Raw genomic sequence first — 16,210 nt, forward strand, 5'->3', positions numbered from 1 at the left:
ATTGTGTTTGTCTTTAAGGCTTCTTTAGATTGTGTAGTTTTTCCCTATTGCATACTGGGACTTGTAGTCCTGCTTTTGAACATTGGGATCTACAAGTCCATGCATGCCATAGGAAAAACCAGGACTGAATCAGCTTGTTCCTTCTGACATGGAACCGAGTGTAAGTTTATGTATAGGTATAATTACCAACTCAACTGGCTCTATTTTTTTTTCCAGATTGGCCAATCAAATCCTGGTTTTTATCATCCACTGCATCCATTTGGACTTGCCCTTCTTACTTTTCTTGGGAAATCAAAACTACAGGTTCCAGCATGCAATGGGAAAACAACCAGGCCTGTATCAGACTGTCCCTTATGACATGGAATTAGTGGCAATCCAGGTTGGGGAGAGGAAGACCATTAACAAATGTATGATGATCCAATTGCCCCCAAAAAAACAAAAAACATTGAGCACACTGCACACCTAAGAGATGGCTTGCTTGCCTTCTTCTGATCTCACAACATCACTCATCAACCAAACAAGGGTTTCATGAAGCTCCAGTGATTATAACAACAAGGCATGGGGCAGAGCTCAGCCCTGTCCCACTCACATCTACCAGGGCTGTGCAAATGTTTTGAGATGACTGAGAAACAGCACCCAAGGGACTAACTTTGCCATAAATAAATAGGAGTGGCACACTTTTATTGCCTAGCGATCAAATGTGCAGTAGCCTGCAAGTCTCTTTGGGATTTCCCTCCCCGTGGTCTCATTCGAGAATCCTATGTCCAGGAGCCATTGTCCTGCCATGAGAGGGGAAGAGGAAGGGGTGCACAGAGAGTCATTGTAAACATTCCGGGTTCCAAAAAGCTTGCATAGGCTTCATCTCAGTCTCATGCACATTTTCAAAATGATTATAATAAGTAATGTTTTTTTGTTTTGGGATATTTTTGTGTAGATTTTAGAAAAATTTAATAAAAATAGAAAATCCAAAATTTCAACAATCCGTACAGCAACCTCATGGGGAAAAAGTCTTATTGGCCAATATCACTGCCTGTAAACTGATGTCCAAATTGGAAGGGGGTGGAGAGGTCCTTTCCTAAAGGGTTCTGAGAAATCAAGGCCCCGCCCCACCATGCCCCTTCTAGCCATCCCATCTTCCTGCCTTCAGCTGGCTGAATGTTTTTCATCTGAGCCAACAAACCCCAGCTGGGTGAGGTCCTAGGAGCTCAGCAACTGCTGGCCATCCATTTGGCAAAGGAACTCCAACCGCCAACGTCTTTCTTTCTGATGTGGGCCTGGAGCCGACTGCTAACTATGTAGCCGGTAGCAGAAAGATTCCAGTCAACTTGTATTGGCTGACCAATAGAATCCCATTCCGTCAATCCCAATGTACTTCTAGAACTCAGGAAAGCAGGGCCATGTCAGCTCCAAGGAAAGGGCTTATACTTTCTGGTCACTTACAAGGCTTGGGCGTCAAAACTATCTTGCAGGAAGTCCTTCCCCCAACCCCCCCATATTCTTCCATCTTGGCTTCTGTTCAACTCTGAAATTAAGAACATTGAAATGCAATAAAAATAAAAAGTTTCAGCCAACAAACGACCTCTTATCCTGACAAACTACTAATGATTGAGATAGCATGTGACGTTCAGTAGCTATAACATATGTAAGAGGTGGATGCTACTGAAATCTCTGAAGAAATTGCTGTGATTAAGAAAAAGATATCACTGACGGCTACAGCATGGAGAAAAGAGGATGATACCATGGAGGTCAACAGAGGAAGTGATTTTGGGAAGAGATATTTAAGAGGGCGATGCCACTGAAATCTATAGGAGTGAATGATGGAAGAGATATTTAAGGGGGTGATGCCACTGAAGTTTAGGGGGTGAATGACAAGAAGAAATATTTAAAAGGCGGTGTCACTGAAGTCTATGGAGGTGAATGGCATGGAGAAGAAATATTTTAACAGGGTGACACCATTAAATTCTAGGGTAACATGATTTGGGGAAAAGTTATTTAAGAGGGTGAAGACATTGAGGTCGATGGGGGTGAATGGCATGAGGAAGAGATATTTAAGAGGGTGATACCACTGAAGTCTACCGAAGTGAATGATGAGGGGAAGAGAGATTTAATAAATAAATAAATAAGGAGGTGGTGCCATTGAAGCCTATGGAAATGAATGATAACAGGAAGAGATATTTAAAGGGATGACACCTATTGAAGTCTATGGAGGTGAGTGATGTGGTTGACAGGATGATTTTCTTCGTATGAGGGTATCATTTGTTGAGCGGTGTGTAACATTACACTAGAAATCTATCAGGTGCTGAAGGTAATTATTAACTGCTGATACTCTCCATGATCATGCCCATTTTTCTGATCACTGGTGTGCATCAAATGCTAAGACTCTTTCAAAAGTTAGCAAGAGGGCTGACAGCTATTGTCCTCTATCCTTGTGCTGTAGTACAAATCTGTCCTCAAGATCTCCTTCTGCATGGTGGCAAAAAGTAGCTAGAGGGTGTGGAATTATCCGTGAGTGTGTGCTGTTGGCTGCCTGTAATGTCAAACATTTTTAAGACTATGTCACCATTGGAAAGGATGGAGAGTTTGGGGCGCTCTCTCTCTCTCTCTCTGGAGTGACTAGAAAAATCCTTCTTCCCCAGTTACTTGCTGAACGGTGAGGGTGGAGACAGAGACGTCAATGCATGACAAGCACAGCACATCGCCAATGAACCCAAGTGTCAAGGTAGAGAAGCAGGGCGGGAGTTGCCCGAGATAACGCAAAGACGGTGAAGTAGCAGCTGCATGGGACTGTGCCCTGGAGAGATGCCCTACAGAAATGAAGCCCTTCTCTTTCTCTTTGAAAGAAGACCCTGCCAATGTGAAACAGGGCATCTTTGGGTTGAGCTGGTCTCTTTCCAGCATGAGAGACATCGATCCTGGGGGTAAAGAGACATCTCTTTCCCAGTAAGTCACAGTCTCCCAAAGTGCAAAAGCGAGAATTAGAAAGGAAAGGGATATATATTGCAAAGAGAGTCTGCGTGTAAGACAGCCCCCCCCCCCCCCCCCCCCAAGAGAGATTTTTACTCTAAGAGGCTCCCACTGGCATCTTGGCTCTTGCTGTTATTAAGCCTCTTTAGAGATCTCTCACTATATTAACGACAACCATAGCTTACAGCTTGACTCCTAAACACAGCAGCTGGGGATACAGCCAGGCTTTCCTAGCAATACCTTCTCTCATCTCTCCTTGGAGAAAGGCCTCCTTTTGCCTCTCTGGAAAACCCCGAGCAAGCTACCTCGATTCTCCAGCACTCTCTTAATGGAGCTATGTCCTTCTCTCCTTTATCTGAGGCTGTCCTGCTCTAGCTGTTCCCCCTCCCCCCCCCCCCCCCGTGCTCTCCAGCACATGTAATTCAAGAATGCATTTCTGTAATTTCACGGGGATCTGCTGCCAGCTGCTCTCCCAATCAAGGGGAGGAGGAAAGGGGATGTCCCCTGCCCAACTCAAATTCAGATGCTTCCTCAGCTGGCCTTCCCGTTGGCTTGGTGCAGCACTGGCCAAGTTGACGGGCCAATGGGGTACCCCCAGCCTTCTCTGGGGAATCTTTCACAATCTGGCCATGTGACTCACTGGAGGCGAAGACCTCTCATGTTTTGCTCAACAGGGCTCATGCTACCGGGTATTAAACTTATTGCTTAACTCTGTGACTCATGAGCGAGAGAGAGAGAAACAGAGGCACTTGCAGCTGCCTTCAGGTTGCAAACACTGGAAAAGAAATCCCTAACCCCAACTTCTGTATTGTTTACAATAAATAACATCTTTGCTGTCCTGAATATACTGTGACATGGGAGTCATCCTTGAGTTTTCTCCCCTTTCCCTATATAAAATTTCATATAGCATAGTCTTCACAGATCCCTGGTTGGTAGTAAGACACTTAAATGGAAAGGTGGAGGGGAACTAAAGCAGATCCTCCGAGTCACACCTGCGTGATCAGGTGGGTAGGCTGACCAGGATTCAAAGGCTCCAGCTGTCCTTGGTCTATCAGGCAGACGCCATCCAGGAGCTCTGAGTTGGAGTTGGTGCACAGAAGTTTGACATTATCTCCAGCTTCCAAAGACTCCATCTCCTTTAAATCAGAAAAGTAAGAGGACATGTTGGGGCAGATACCGATGTGGTTGTATTGGCCTGTGTCTGAGCATTCGGTTTCGCGGCGGTAGAAGTAGCTGAAGTTGGATACGATGACAGGCACGGGCAGAGAGATGGTCAGGACGCCAGCAATGGCGCACAGTGAGCCCACCAGCTTGCCGCCTACTGTCACGGGGGACATATCCCCATAACCCACTGTGGTCATGGTCACCACAGCCCACCAGAAAGCCTCTGGGATGCTCGTAAAGTTTGTGTCCTCGTGATCAGCCTCGGCAAAGTAGACGGAGCTGGAGAAGAGGATGACCCCGATGAAGAGGAAGAAGATGAGCAGTCCCAGCTCCCTCATGCTAGCCTTCAGCGTCTGGCCCAGGATCTGCAACCCCTTGGAGTGGCGGGAGAGCTTGAAGATACGGAAGACCCTAACTAAACGGATGACCCTGAGGATGGCCAGTGACATGGCCGGCTGGCCAACACCCTTATGGCGTGCCAGTTCGGTACCCAAGGCCACAAAATAAGGGATGATGGCTACAAAGTCTATCATGTTCATTATGTCTTTGAAGAAGGCTGGCTTGCTGGGGCAGGTAGCAAAGCGTACCAGCAGCTCGAAGGAGAACCAGCAGATGCAAATGGTTTCCACAATAAAGAAAGGGTCGTCAAAGGGGCTCCTCTGGACGATAGCATGCGTGATGTTGCCCTTGTGGTGGTGGGATGATATCTGAAATAGAGAAGACGATCAATAGGATGGGCTTTTAGTACACCTCAGTCCTGGCCTCCAGCACCCTCTGCTATTTCAGCATTGAGACCTGGCCAGCCACACGCACACAACTCTGCCAATGTACCTCACTCCTGCCCTGCAGCATCCCCTGCTATTCTAGTACTGAAGACCCCCCACCACCCCACCACACACACAGAGCTCTGCCAATGTATCTCATTCCCGTGCTCAGCACCCCCTGCTATTCCAATACTAAGATCCCACCGCACATCAAAGGACAGCTCTAAATACCCCCACGCTCTCCAGAAACGCTCTGACCCATCCCTGCAACATTTGAGATCTGATAGAAGTGGCAGATTCTCAGGTTGCACCAGCTGGTGGGGGCTTATATGCCAAATTCCTTGAACTGGGTACCTAATTCTGTGGAAAACAAGGCCTACATTGATTTGGGAGAGTTGGGATGGAGGGAGAGGAGCTGTCAGAGGATCCCCAAACTTCATCATCCCTCCTGAACTTTAGGATGAAGTCTGCATCAACAAGTGTGATGCAGTGGGCAGCACCAAACTCCGCTCTAACCTGCCGCTGTTCTCTGCGAGGACGCAAAGCATAGAAAAGAAGATTTTTGGTGGTGACTTTCTGTCAGGTCATGTCAGGTCACTGTTTGATGTTGACGCCTTTTCCCCATTGGGAAAAAGTGAAAGGCGGAGGCTACTGCTGGCCCAGACATGGTCATTTTTTTTTTTTTTTTTTTTGGAGAAAATTACCATGGCACATAATACCTCAGGTGGTTCAACCCTGTAACATAAGGAGTCGTCCTCAGTGACAGTAAGGTGGTAGCATTCCTATTGCCGCTGTCTCCCCCCATGCCCCATCCTCAGGGCTGACCTATAGAAGGTGCAGGAAGCAGGGCAAATCAAGCCCAGCCCAGCCCTGGAACGCTGATATCATAGTACTGGGGACGGGGGCTATAGTGGTGATGCAGGGTCAAGGATGGTTACCCCTTCCCTTCCAAGTATGGCCCTGCCCTCCTGTGCTGGACATTAAACAGGTCTCTTTCAGGGCCAAGATAAAGTGACCTGGGGCTCTTTGTGTGATGGTGCAGTGGGGGTCCTGAAAGAGGAAGCACTGCACCTTTAGACACGTCTCAGGCCAGTGGAGGTATCGGCTCTACCCAGCTTATTCACGGAACTTCTTTTGACCAGTTTTACTAAAATGTTCCTAGCAGCCAGCAATCCAGCAACTCTGCAGCTGGCAGCAGGGAAAATGTCCAGACTGGACGGGCCTAGCAATGTTTAACCGCTGTCAGTTTCTATAATTACTCCATTGTGCAGTCAGACACAATGAGAACAGTCACGCAGAATAACCCTATGGAAATGACGACCCCCAAACTCCCAGCCAAGGGTAGGCAGTGACGATGAGCCTGTAAGGTAGGAGTGGAGGTGACCAGCTGGTGCCATGTGTCATCAGAGTCACATGGAGCCCATTCCAGTCTCGCCCTATTGCATTTCTGGGGGACAAGTCCAGGACCCTCTTGATCCCCAGCCCCTCCAATGACCTGAAGCCATGTGGTTAAGGATATTGTGCAGGGACCGTTGGGTTGCGGAGGCCAGGAAAAGTTGGCGACTTGAAAGACGGCTGGGGGGGGTGAGGTGGGGGGCATCTCTCCACAGTCAGCGTCTCGTCACAAAGCGGGCACCATGCCATCCGTGGAGGTTTGCAGAGTCCAAGGGCCTGAAACAGCACGCGGGAAGGGAGAACTGGGCGGGTGGCAGAGCTGGCCGGGTAAAAGCAGATTCAGGAGGAACTTGGCAGCCCAAGTTTGGCCTCACTGTATTATCCTGCAGTGCCCTGCCCAGGGCGCTGTGTTCCCTGGTGATGGGAGTAGAGGCTCCCAAACCAGTTCCCCCCCCCCCCCTCCTCCTCCCCCTCCTCCTCCTCCCCCAAGCCAGTCAGACTTTCAGGAGACCCACAACGCAAACACAGGAGCCAAATGTTCACACTGTGGGGGCGAGGGCAGGGTACGCAAATACATCTCATGCACAATTCATTGCGGGTAGGACATGTTTGGAAATCACTGCTAGGAGGGGACCCTTGCAACACCAGGGCCACAGCCCCCGGCAGTCGGTTTTGAAAGAGCTCAAGCGCCCAACTTATGCCCCCGATGCAAGCTGACTGTGCACAGAAAATGTGCCCCGAACTTCAGCGCCGGTTTCCCTTCCTCGGGCATAAAGAGAAAGGCGTTAACTTCCCGTGCAGTAAGCCAACGGCAGCAGGAGTTAAGAAGCGTGCCACCCCAACAAGGCGCACAAAGGCTAGGATTTATGCAAGTTTGATCTGCTGCACAAAAATGGGGCATGCAGAACCCTAGATGAAACTTTACCCCCACCCGTGACCTGGAGCTCGATTTCCAGCACTAAGAAAACCCAAGTGAGGCCTTGGCACTGCTCTGAAGTGGGGGAGGAAGGGGACTCGCTAATGCCTGCCTTAAGGTGGGATTTCAATTCAGGAGGGCTAACTTGTGCACACACTTTCACTCACATTTGTGCACACATTTTTTTGTGCACCAAATTTCTTCTTAAATTGGGAGTAAAGTTGTGCAAACAAAAACGTGGGCACGACTGTGCCCTACCGTCCACAAAGCTGAGCATGGGCCAATTACAGCAGTGCCTCCCAACCTTTTTAATGCTGCAGCCCCCTCAGCACCTTCCCTTCCCTCCTCTCCACTCTCCTAGGATCATGAATTCACTTCTGTCTCCAACCCCCCCCTGCTAGAATTACTTCCTTCCTTCACCCCCATCCTCTGGCTTTATCACTTTCCTTTCATTCCCCCTCCTGCCCCGCTGGCATCACCACCATACCTTCCCTTCCTCCTCCATCCTGGCAGTACCCACCTTCTCTTCCCTCCATCTCCTTCCCCCACCCCCTGGCATTATCATCACTTTCCTTGCCCCACCCGCCTCCCTGACAGTACCAGCTCCCTTTCCCCACTCGGGATTATCGCCATCCGGCGGGAGGGATCGGGGCGAGCGGCGCCCCCCCTTGCCCGCTTCTGCCGCCTCCTCCTCTTCCCGCTGAGGTCAGAAGCAGGCGGGGCCCCGCCGGCTCCGGCGGGAAGCCAGCAAAGGGGAGGCCGCAGGAGCGGGCGAGCGGCGCTGCTTGCTGGCTCCTTCTGACGCGGGAGGGACATCGGGGCAGGAGGCCCCAGGGAAGAGGCGGCCCCGCCAGACGGGAACCTAAACTGCACTTGCGCGTTCTCTGTTGTTGGTTCTGGGCGTTGCCAGAGGAGCTTCGGTTACGCGCAGATTTTAAGCTTTTTTTTTTTTTTTTGAAAGAAACGAAAACGTTTACTGTTTGCTGGGGCTTTTTTCCTAGGGATTTTGGCCAACTGTGACATACTTCTTTTAGTTGTATCCTTTGTCATTTTTGCTATTTTATGTTGTTTTTTTTTATTTGCTGTATATTATTTTATTTATCAAGGTTTATATGCCGTCATTCGGTAATGCCATCACAACGGTTTACATATTTAAACAATTATGTTGCAATTGTAATCCGCTGAGCAGCAGAATATAAATATTGTAATAAATAAAATCAACTAGGACTGACCTAGATTTTGGGTTCTAAAGAGGGGTGGAGTTAGGGGGGGGAAAGTGAGGCGCTTGGCCTGGGGCACCTGATCTAGGCAAATGAACGGCAGGCCTAAATTTACAGTAGCTCCCTAAGCTTTTTTAGGTCTCTAAATTTAGGAGAATTCTCTACCGAAAATCGAGGGAATAAATTTAAGAACCTAGAGCTTGGGAATCTCATTGAAGCATTTTTTTTTAACTTGACTCTGTTGTCCCTTTGAGCCTTTCCGCCCCCCCAAATATCATAAAAGTCAACAGCTTGCCCTCTCCTGGGGCACCACTGCCGACCTCACTGCTTTTGCTTTGAAAAGATGTGGCTCGTTCATCCCTCCCCAGCTACTCTCCGGGAGCCAGAGCCGGGGCGATCCAGCCAGCCACCGGCCCCCCTTCTGCATTCGGTGCTTCTGGAGGTAGCCTCCCCTCACAAAAGGCTCACAGTAGTCAGCTGCAGGAGCCAAAACACAGATCCCAGGAAGGAGCCTTGTATTTATCTAGTTTATATACTGCCTTTCCGGCCTTTCAAAGCGGGTCCCATGTTGGTATTTCCTTATCTCAAAGGGGGAGAAAAGCCTTAGTAAATCCGGGCCCGAGATTGGTACCTGGGGCAAAGGAGAGTGAGGTGAGTTGCCCAAGGTCCAGAAGGAGCGGCAGGGGGATTTGCACCCAGCTGAGAGCCCCTCTCCCCACCTCAGCTAGACAGGCACGTGGCCATGCACGGTCCTGAACTAGGGCGGAAGCAGACGGAGAAAGGAAGCACCGTCCGCTGGGCCCGAACGTGCACACCATGCGGAAACAGCACCCTAGTCCTAATCGCTGGTTCTGCAGGCGTGCTGAATCCTGCAGCTTGCAGGCTGACTCCTGCAGATAGGGTGTCTGGCTTTCAAAGGCTATTTTGAGATGGGATGAGAGAACGCGATGCCTTAAAGGCTCCCCGGAAATGCTTGGAGAGATAGAGGAAAGCTTTTGAAAAAGCAAACAAGTGATGCCCAACCCCCCCCCCCCCCCCCCCCCCACACACACACACACTTCTGACCTTTACCTCCACCATCCCAAAAAAATAACGATCTAGGTAGAGGTGGGAGGACGAATGAGAGGACTTACAGGTAAGGAGACGTCTCGTTCATCCCTGAACTCTGGCAGTGTTTCCAGACAGAAGATGACAATGGAGATCAGGATGACCATGACAGAGATGATGGCAATGATCCGGGCGGCAGAGGAGCTGTCCGGGTGCTCGAACAACAGCCACACCTGCTTCATGAATTCGTTCCTGGGCAACGGTCTCTCTTCCTCCTTAATAAATCCCTCGTCTTCCCTGAACTTGGTCAGCACCTCGTCCCCCAACTGGTAGAAGCTTATCTCCTCCAAGAAAACGTCCAGTGGGACGTTTGCGGGCCGGCGGAGGCGCCCCCCTGACTGGTAGTAGTAGAGGATGGCATCAAAGCAAGGCCGGTTCCTGTCAAAGAAGTACTCGTTCCTCAGCGGGTCGAAGAAGAGCATTCGTTTCCGGGGGTCTCCCAGAAGCGTGCTGGGGAAGCGGCCAAGGGTCCTGGCCTGGGTCTCGAACCTCAAGCCCGAGACGTTGATGACCAGCCGCTCGCAGCAGTTCTTCCGGCAGCAGTAGTTGTATTTCATCAGGGGCAGAGGGGAAGCGTCGGTCGCCGTGTCATCCCCGGTGCCGGGCTCCATGGCTGTCTGCTCAGGACCGCAGGGAAGCCATCGTCCTCAAGGAAGCCGAGCCAACCTTCCCGGGGGGGGTGTCTCACCGGCCTCGTTCCCTCTCACCAGCTCGCCCTCTTGTCTTCGTTAAGAGCAGTGGGATTCTGCTTCCTGTCGGGCTTTTTGCTCCCGTTCATACACATGTACTCATACACGGACAGACAGCGTTCTGAACTTATGTCTAGGAGGAAACTGCTTCCAACTCCCTCAGCATTTTTCACTTCTCTCCGAGTTCTCTGCTCCCTCGTCACTTTTCAGTCACATCTCCTGGCCCTCTTCTGTCTCCACAGCTTTGCCGGTGCTTGCCCCCCCCCCCCTCCCCTCTACTATTTTATTTCTCGCTCTCCATGCCCCTTTTTTTCTTCTCCTACTCCTTCTGTCCTTCCTTTTCACACCCGTCTTGCCCAGCCTCTGGACCCTGTGCCAGCCTTGGGGAAGTCTCTGCTGTAAACAGAATTACACAGCTCACAAGGGATCAGGTTCTCCAAACTATACCAGCTCCAAGTTCCATACAAAATAAAAATATACACCCCCTGGCTCCTCCCCACTTCCCTCCCCCTATACCTCAAGCCCCCCCCCCCGCCTGCCCACCCACCTCCCCAGTCCCCAATGCTTGTAAAGGACTGAAGGCTACAGGCCAGCCATGCTCCCAAATCCTACAGAGCAGAACCTCTATAAATAACACATGCACTCATGCAGTGCTGCTCCCAGGCACCAGGGAGGACGTCCAGCCATCGACTTTACACTCTAGGCTCTTTGCAGGTGGCCTCAAATTGGGTCGTCTCCTAGCTGAGGTCAATCCAAACAGCCCAGGCTAATCTGGCTTTTGCCCTATTGCATCTAATAACTTGCCATGCCAATTTCTCTAAATAACACAAAGTCTATGGACGCCAAGGGGGGGCAATGCCAGTTCACTCGGCCCAGTTGAGAGCATGTTATAAAACAGTAATGCTTGGGGAGCGGGAAACCTCTATGAGTTCTGACTTAGTGCGGGTAAGATACAAAGGAATTCAAAGCAATTACCTAACAGTTCCCTGCCTCTACCCCAAAGCCAAGCAGATGAGCCACAGTCTGGCGGGGCCCTCTCTCTACGTATGGCAGCTCCAGTAACAGGTCCTTTTTTCCTGTGACCTGCAGAACTTTCTCAGAGCCCCATTGGTCCATTTCTAGGGGGCTGTGCCGCTGAGGGGTGGGGTGTACCCACAATACTGGGAGTTCCTGGCAAAATGGCAGGATGCAAGAACTTCTTTCTGTGTCCATCCGCCAAAGGCACATCTCGGCCCCTGCTGAGCATGTTCCAGCGCTGGTGAGGGGGGTCTCAGCAAGATCCCTGTAGTGTTTCAGGTCTGACAGAGTGTTCCCCATCTTGCCATGTCAGCTCTGGACCTGCCAACTTGGAGACTGAGGCAATTTAGAGCCTTCCAGGAGGTCCTTTCCTCCTCTGCTCCTGCAGGAAGCTGTTCAGCCACTCTACTCTTGCTCATCCCAGCTGCAAGAACTCCAAGCATGGAAAATGCCAGAGATGCGCTTGGCTGAAATGTGAGGTTTCAAAGAGAAAATTAATATATCAGAGGGGATCTCCTGTGCTAAGATGGAGGAGTGTCATCTGCTGCCCTGGCACCCATCCACCATATTCTCGGCCACCAGTGCCCTTCTTTGGCCCTGAATCAGAAGCCCAAAGCATCCTCTTGACTGTTTTTCACTTCTACTGACCATTCTTTTGGTCATAATCCTTGGTCACCTTTCATTTCCTTCTCCGCTTATATTAAACTCTGTCCCCACTTAACACATTTCCATCCCTCCCCCACCGAGTCTGTTCTCCAGCTGCCCGTTCTGTTTTCAAGCCTTACATGTTTTGGTGTGATGCCAGCATGGGGCTCAAATAATGATCCATTCTTCAGCTGTCCATGCTGTATTTATGAATATCAGTGTAGCCTCTCTGTCCTGGCCTCCGGGAGTGCAGAGGTGGTAATGCAGCTGAGGAAGGCATGGGGTATGTGTGTGTGTTTGGGGTGGGAGAGATAAAGTACATAGCTGCCAGATATGGCGAGAGGGCAGGGTGCTGGTGGCAGGTGCTGCCTCCTCAGGGATCCCCTCTGCTGGGTGTGATTGGGGGGAGAGGGTTTTGGGGAGCAGGTGATGGCTCCCCTTTGCTGTATGGGGGGATAGGGTGGGGTTTTCGGGGGCAAGTGCTGGTTCTTCAGATCACCTGTAAGGTGTGGGGGCAGGATTTGGGGGGGGCTCCAGTTTGCTGTGTGGGGGAGACAGGGTAGGATTTTGGGAGAGTTGATGGTTCTCCGGGGCTCCCTCTGCTAGGCATGAGGAGAAGCGGGCAGGATTTTGGGAGCAAGTGATGGTTCCTCAGGATTCCCCTCTGCTGGGTGTTAGGGTGAGAGTAGGGTTCTGTGGGAGAGATGATGGTTCTCCAGGACTCCCTCTGTTGGGTATGAGAGGAAGTGGGCAGAATTTTGGGGGCAGGGGCTGGTTCTCCATGGCTCCCTCTGCTGGGTATGAGAGGAAGCAGGCAGGATTTTGGGGGGCAAGTGATGGTTTTTCAGGATTCCCCTGTGCTGGATGTTAGGGGGGAGAGCAGGGGGGGGGGGTGTTTGGGGGGGGGGGAGATGGTTCTTTCTGCTGTGTTTGGGGTGGAACAGGGCAGGATTTTGGGGGGCCAGATGATGGCTTTCCTTTGCTGGGTGAGAAGGGAAAAGGCAGGGGGGGGGCCAGATGATGGTTCTTTAGGGTTCTCTCTGCTGGTTGTAGGGGAAAGAGTACAGGGGTTTTTTTTGGGGGGGGGGGGCGTCTTTCTAGGGACTCTCTCGTCCTCCCTTTTCCTCCCCTGGTTTTTTTTTTTTACTGTTTTCGTTATCCTCCGTACGGCGGAAGGTGACGTGGTAGTTGCTGGGAGATGATGTAACCGCCGACGGGAAGGGGCGTAGCCCGACAACGGTGGCGGAGGGACCCGCATGAGTGCGCGCAGGCGCACGTGCCCTGCGGTTGCGCATGTGCAGCGAGGAGACGGCGCGCGGCGGTCGCGGCCTGGTCGCACGCTGAGGAGCCCGAGAGGTTGGTGAGGCGGGAGCGGGGGAAGGGGGGAGGAGAGGAACGGAGAGGTGAGGAGGGTAACGGTAAGTTGAGTAGCGGGAGGTTCAGCGGAGTTCGCTGCTCGGGCTCGCTCTGTGCCTGGTCCCTTTCCCACGGATGGGGGCGGTGAGAAGTCGCAGCTCCTGTGCCCGCAGGAAATGGGGGTTGGCGGTGTAATTTTTTCCGCCTTCCATACATCCGAGAAACGACCATCGTACCCTCGTTTATATTTTAGATTAGTTTCGCTTTTTGGTAGTTCGTAGCGGATTATGTTATGAGGCACTAAAACACCATATACTTGATCTAGCCTGCCCATCCGCCCAACTGATGCAGCCTCACTGTGCCGATCCCCCCCCCCCCCCCCGCGCGCTTATCCCAGGCGTTCCTGAGTTCAAATACACTCCATGCTTCCACCACCCTCTCTGTAAAGAAATATTTCCTGAGTCTACCCCCTTTCAATCTCATCTCATGGTCTCTTTCTAGAGCCTTCTTTCCATCGAAAAGGTTCACCTGTGCATGAAAATCTTTCAGATATTTGAATCTCTCTATCATATCTCCCCTATCTTGCCTTTCCTCTAGAGTATACATGTTTAGATCTTTGTCTATCCCCATGTAAACCGATCTGATGTGAATTTTTTTCATGAAGGTCGGTATAGAAAAGTGTTAAATAAATAAATATGCTTTAGAAGGAAGACCTCTGACCATTTTAGTAGCCCCCTCTGCACCGACTCCATCCTGTTCCTATCCTTCTGAAGGTGCGGTCTCCAGCATTGTATTCCAAGCGACGTCTCACCAGGGCCTTATACAGAGGCAATATCACCTCCCTTTGTCTGCCGACCATTCCTCTCCCTATGCAGCCAAGCATCTTTCTGGCTTTTACTGTCACTTTATCCACCTTAAGATCATCAGATATGATCACCCCCAGATCCCGCACTTCCTTTGTGCTTAGAAGAGTTTCATCTTTAATTCTGTACCTTTTCCTTGGGGTTTTATTTATTTAAAATCTTTTCTATACTGTTAAGTTATTTACCATCACAACGTTTACAAGAAGGCACATATAGTAACATTAAGTATCTAAGTCTGAATTTTTTAGCATTACATCTTAGCTGCCAGACCTTAGACCATTCCTTGAGATTCATTAGATCCCTCCTCATGTTTTCCATTCCTTCTTGACTGTCCACCCTGTCATACATTTTGATACCATCAGCAAAAAGACAAACTTTTCCCGACAACCATTCTGTTATGTCACTCACAAAAACGTTGATAAGGACTGATCCTGGGAGAAACCTTCATTTACCACTACCCTTTGTTGCCTCCCACTCAGCCAGTTTCTAACCCAGTTGGTCACAGAAGGATCTATATCAAGGGCACATAATTTATTTAGAAGTCACCTATGCAGAATAGTGTCAAAGTATACTATATCTAATGCTCTTTGATGCATCTCTTTGGTCACCCAGTCAAAGAAATTGATCAGATTCATCTGACAAGTTATATTTCTAGTAAAACCATGCTGCCTTGGATTTTGCAATCCATTGGATTCCAGAAACTGCACTATCCTCTGTTTTAGCAGCAGTTCCATTAATTTGCTCACCACAGAGGTCAGACTAACTGGTCTGTAGTTCCCAGCCTCTTCCTTACTTCCACTTTTATGAATAGGAACCACATCTGCCCATGTCTGGTCCTCTGGAATTATTCCTGATCAAAGAAGCATTGAAAAAGTCAGCCAGTGAGGCTGCCAGGACTTCTCTTAGTACCCTCAGATGTAACCTCATCTGGCCCCATCTCCTTATCTACTTTAAGTTTAGTTAGCTCCTCACTTCTGAAAATCAATTGTGGTTTATTTTGCTTCCAATCTTAATTGTATTTCTTCTATATGGCCCTGCTCCTGGTTCTTCTACAGTGAACACTGAACTGAAATATTAGTTACGAAATTTAACATTTTCCTCATTTTCTACATATTCCTCCCCTTCACCTCAGTCTCACAATGCACTTTTACACTTCCTTCTAACGCTAGCATATCTTTAAAAAGTCTTGTCCCCCCTCATTTTACTGTATCCACTGTTTTTTCTTCCATTTTAATTTTTGCATTCCTAATTCCCCAGCTTCTTTTAGCTTTTCCAGGTTTTGTAGCCGGACTTCCTCTTACTGCGATCTCTTATAGTTTATGAACGCTAACCTTTTCTCCCTTATCTTTTCAGCTGCTACTTTAGAAAACGACAGCATAGTCTGTTTTCTCTTTCCTTTATTTACGTTCCTAACAAAGCACAGAGGATCCTCAAGTGTGAGGGGTAAAGCCTGGGATAAGCACTGAAGAAAGATGCTTAGGTGTGAGGGTAAAGCCTGGGATGAGCACTGAAGATGCTTAGGTGTGAGGGTAAAGCCTGCGATAAGCACTGAGGATGCTTAGGTGTGAGGGGTAAAGCCTGGGATAAGCACAGAGGATGCTTAGGTGTGAGGGTAAAGCCTGGGATAAGCACAGAGGATGCTTAGGTGTGAAGGTAAAGCCTGGAATAAGCACAGAGGATGCTTAGGTGTGAGGGGTAAAGCCTGGGATAAGCACAGAGGATGCTTAGGTGTGAAGGTAAAGCCTGGGATAAGCACAGAGGATGCTTAGGTGTGAGAGGTAAAGCCTGGGATAAGCACAGAGGATGCTTAGGTGTGAGGGTAAAGCCTGGAATAAGCACAGAGGATGCTTAGGTGTGAGGGGTAAAGCCCGGGATAAGCACAGAGGATGCCTAGGTGTGAGGGGTAAAGCCCGGGATAAGCACAGAGGATGCTTAGGTGTGAGGGGTAAAGCCTGGGATAAGCACAGAGGATGCTTAGGTGTGAGGGGTAAAGCCTGGGATAAGCACAGAGGACGCTTAGGTGTGAGGGTAAAGCCTGCGATAAGCACTGAGGATGCTTAGGTGTGAGGGAAAAGGCCCGGGATGAGCACGGAGGAGGCTTAGGAGGCAA

The 16,210-nt window shown here is 50.0% G+C and overlaps 2 protein-coding genes across 2 annotated transcripts in view; one reads left to right on the forward strand and one right to left on the reverse strand.

Annotated features, from left to right (window-relative positions):
- Window positions 1-522: 522 nt before the first annotated feature.
- Window positions 523-10,675, reverse strand: KCNA7 (potassium voltage-gated channel subfamily A member 7). The gene is made up of 2 exons (XM_029585061.1): window positions 9,557-10,675; window positions 523-4,835 (listed from the first exon to the last, which is right to left on the reverse strand). Exons 1-2 carry the CDS (start codon window positions 10,139-10,141, stop codon window positions 3,951-3,953), a joined length of 1,470 nt encoding a protein of 489 aa, XP_029440921.1. The 5' UTR covers window positions 10,142-10,675; the 3' UTR covers window positions 523-3,950.
- Window positions 10,676-13,084: 2,409 nt separating this feature from the next.
- The window catches only part of SNRNP70 (small nuclear ribonucleoprotein U1 subunit 70), a 48,756-nt gene continuing 45,630 nt past the window's right edge, over window positions 13,085-16,210 (forward strand). Inside the window, exon 1 of the mRNA XM_029585062.1 lies at window positions 13,085-13,237. The gene's annotated coding sequence lies outside the window, so the exon portion shown is untranslated. The remainder of the gene's footprint in view (window positions 13,238-16,210) is intronic.

This window comes from Rhinatrema bivittatum, chromosome 19 (assembly GCF_901001135.1).
Source record: "Rhinatrema bivittatum chromosome 19, aRhiBiv1.1, whole genome shotgun sequence".
NCBI lineage: Eukaryota > Metazoa > Chordata > Amphibia > Gymnophiona > Rhinatrematidae > Rhinatrema > Rhinatrema bivittatum.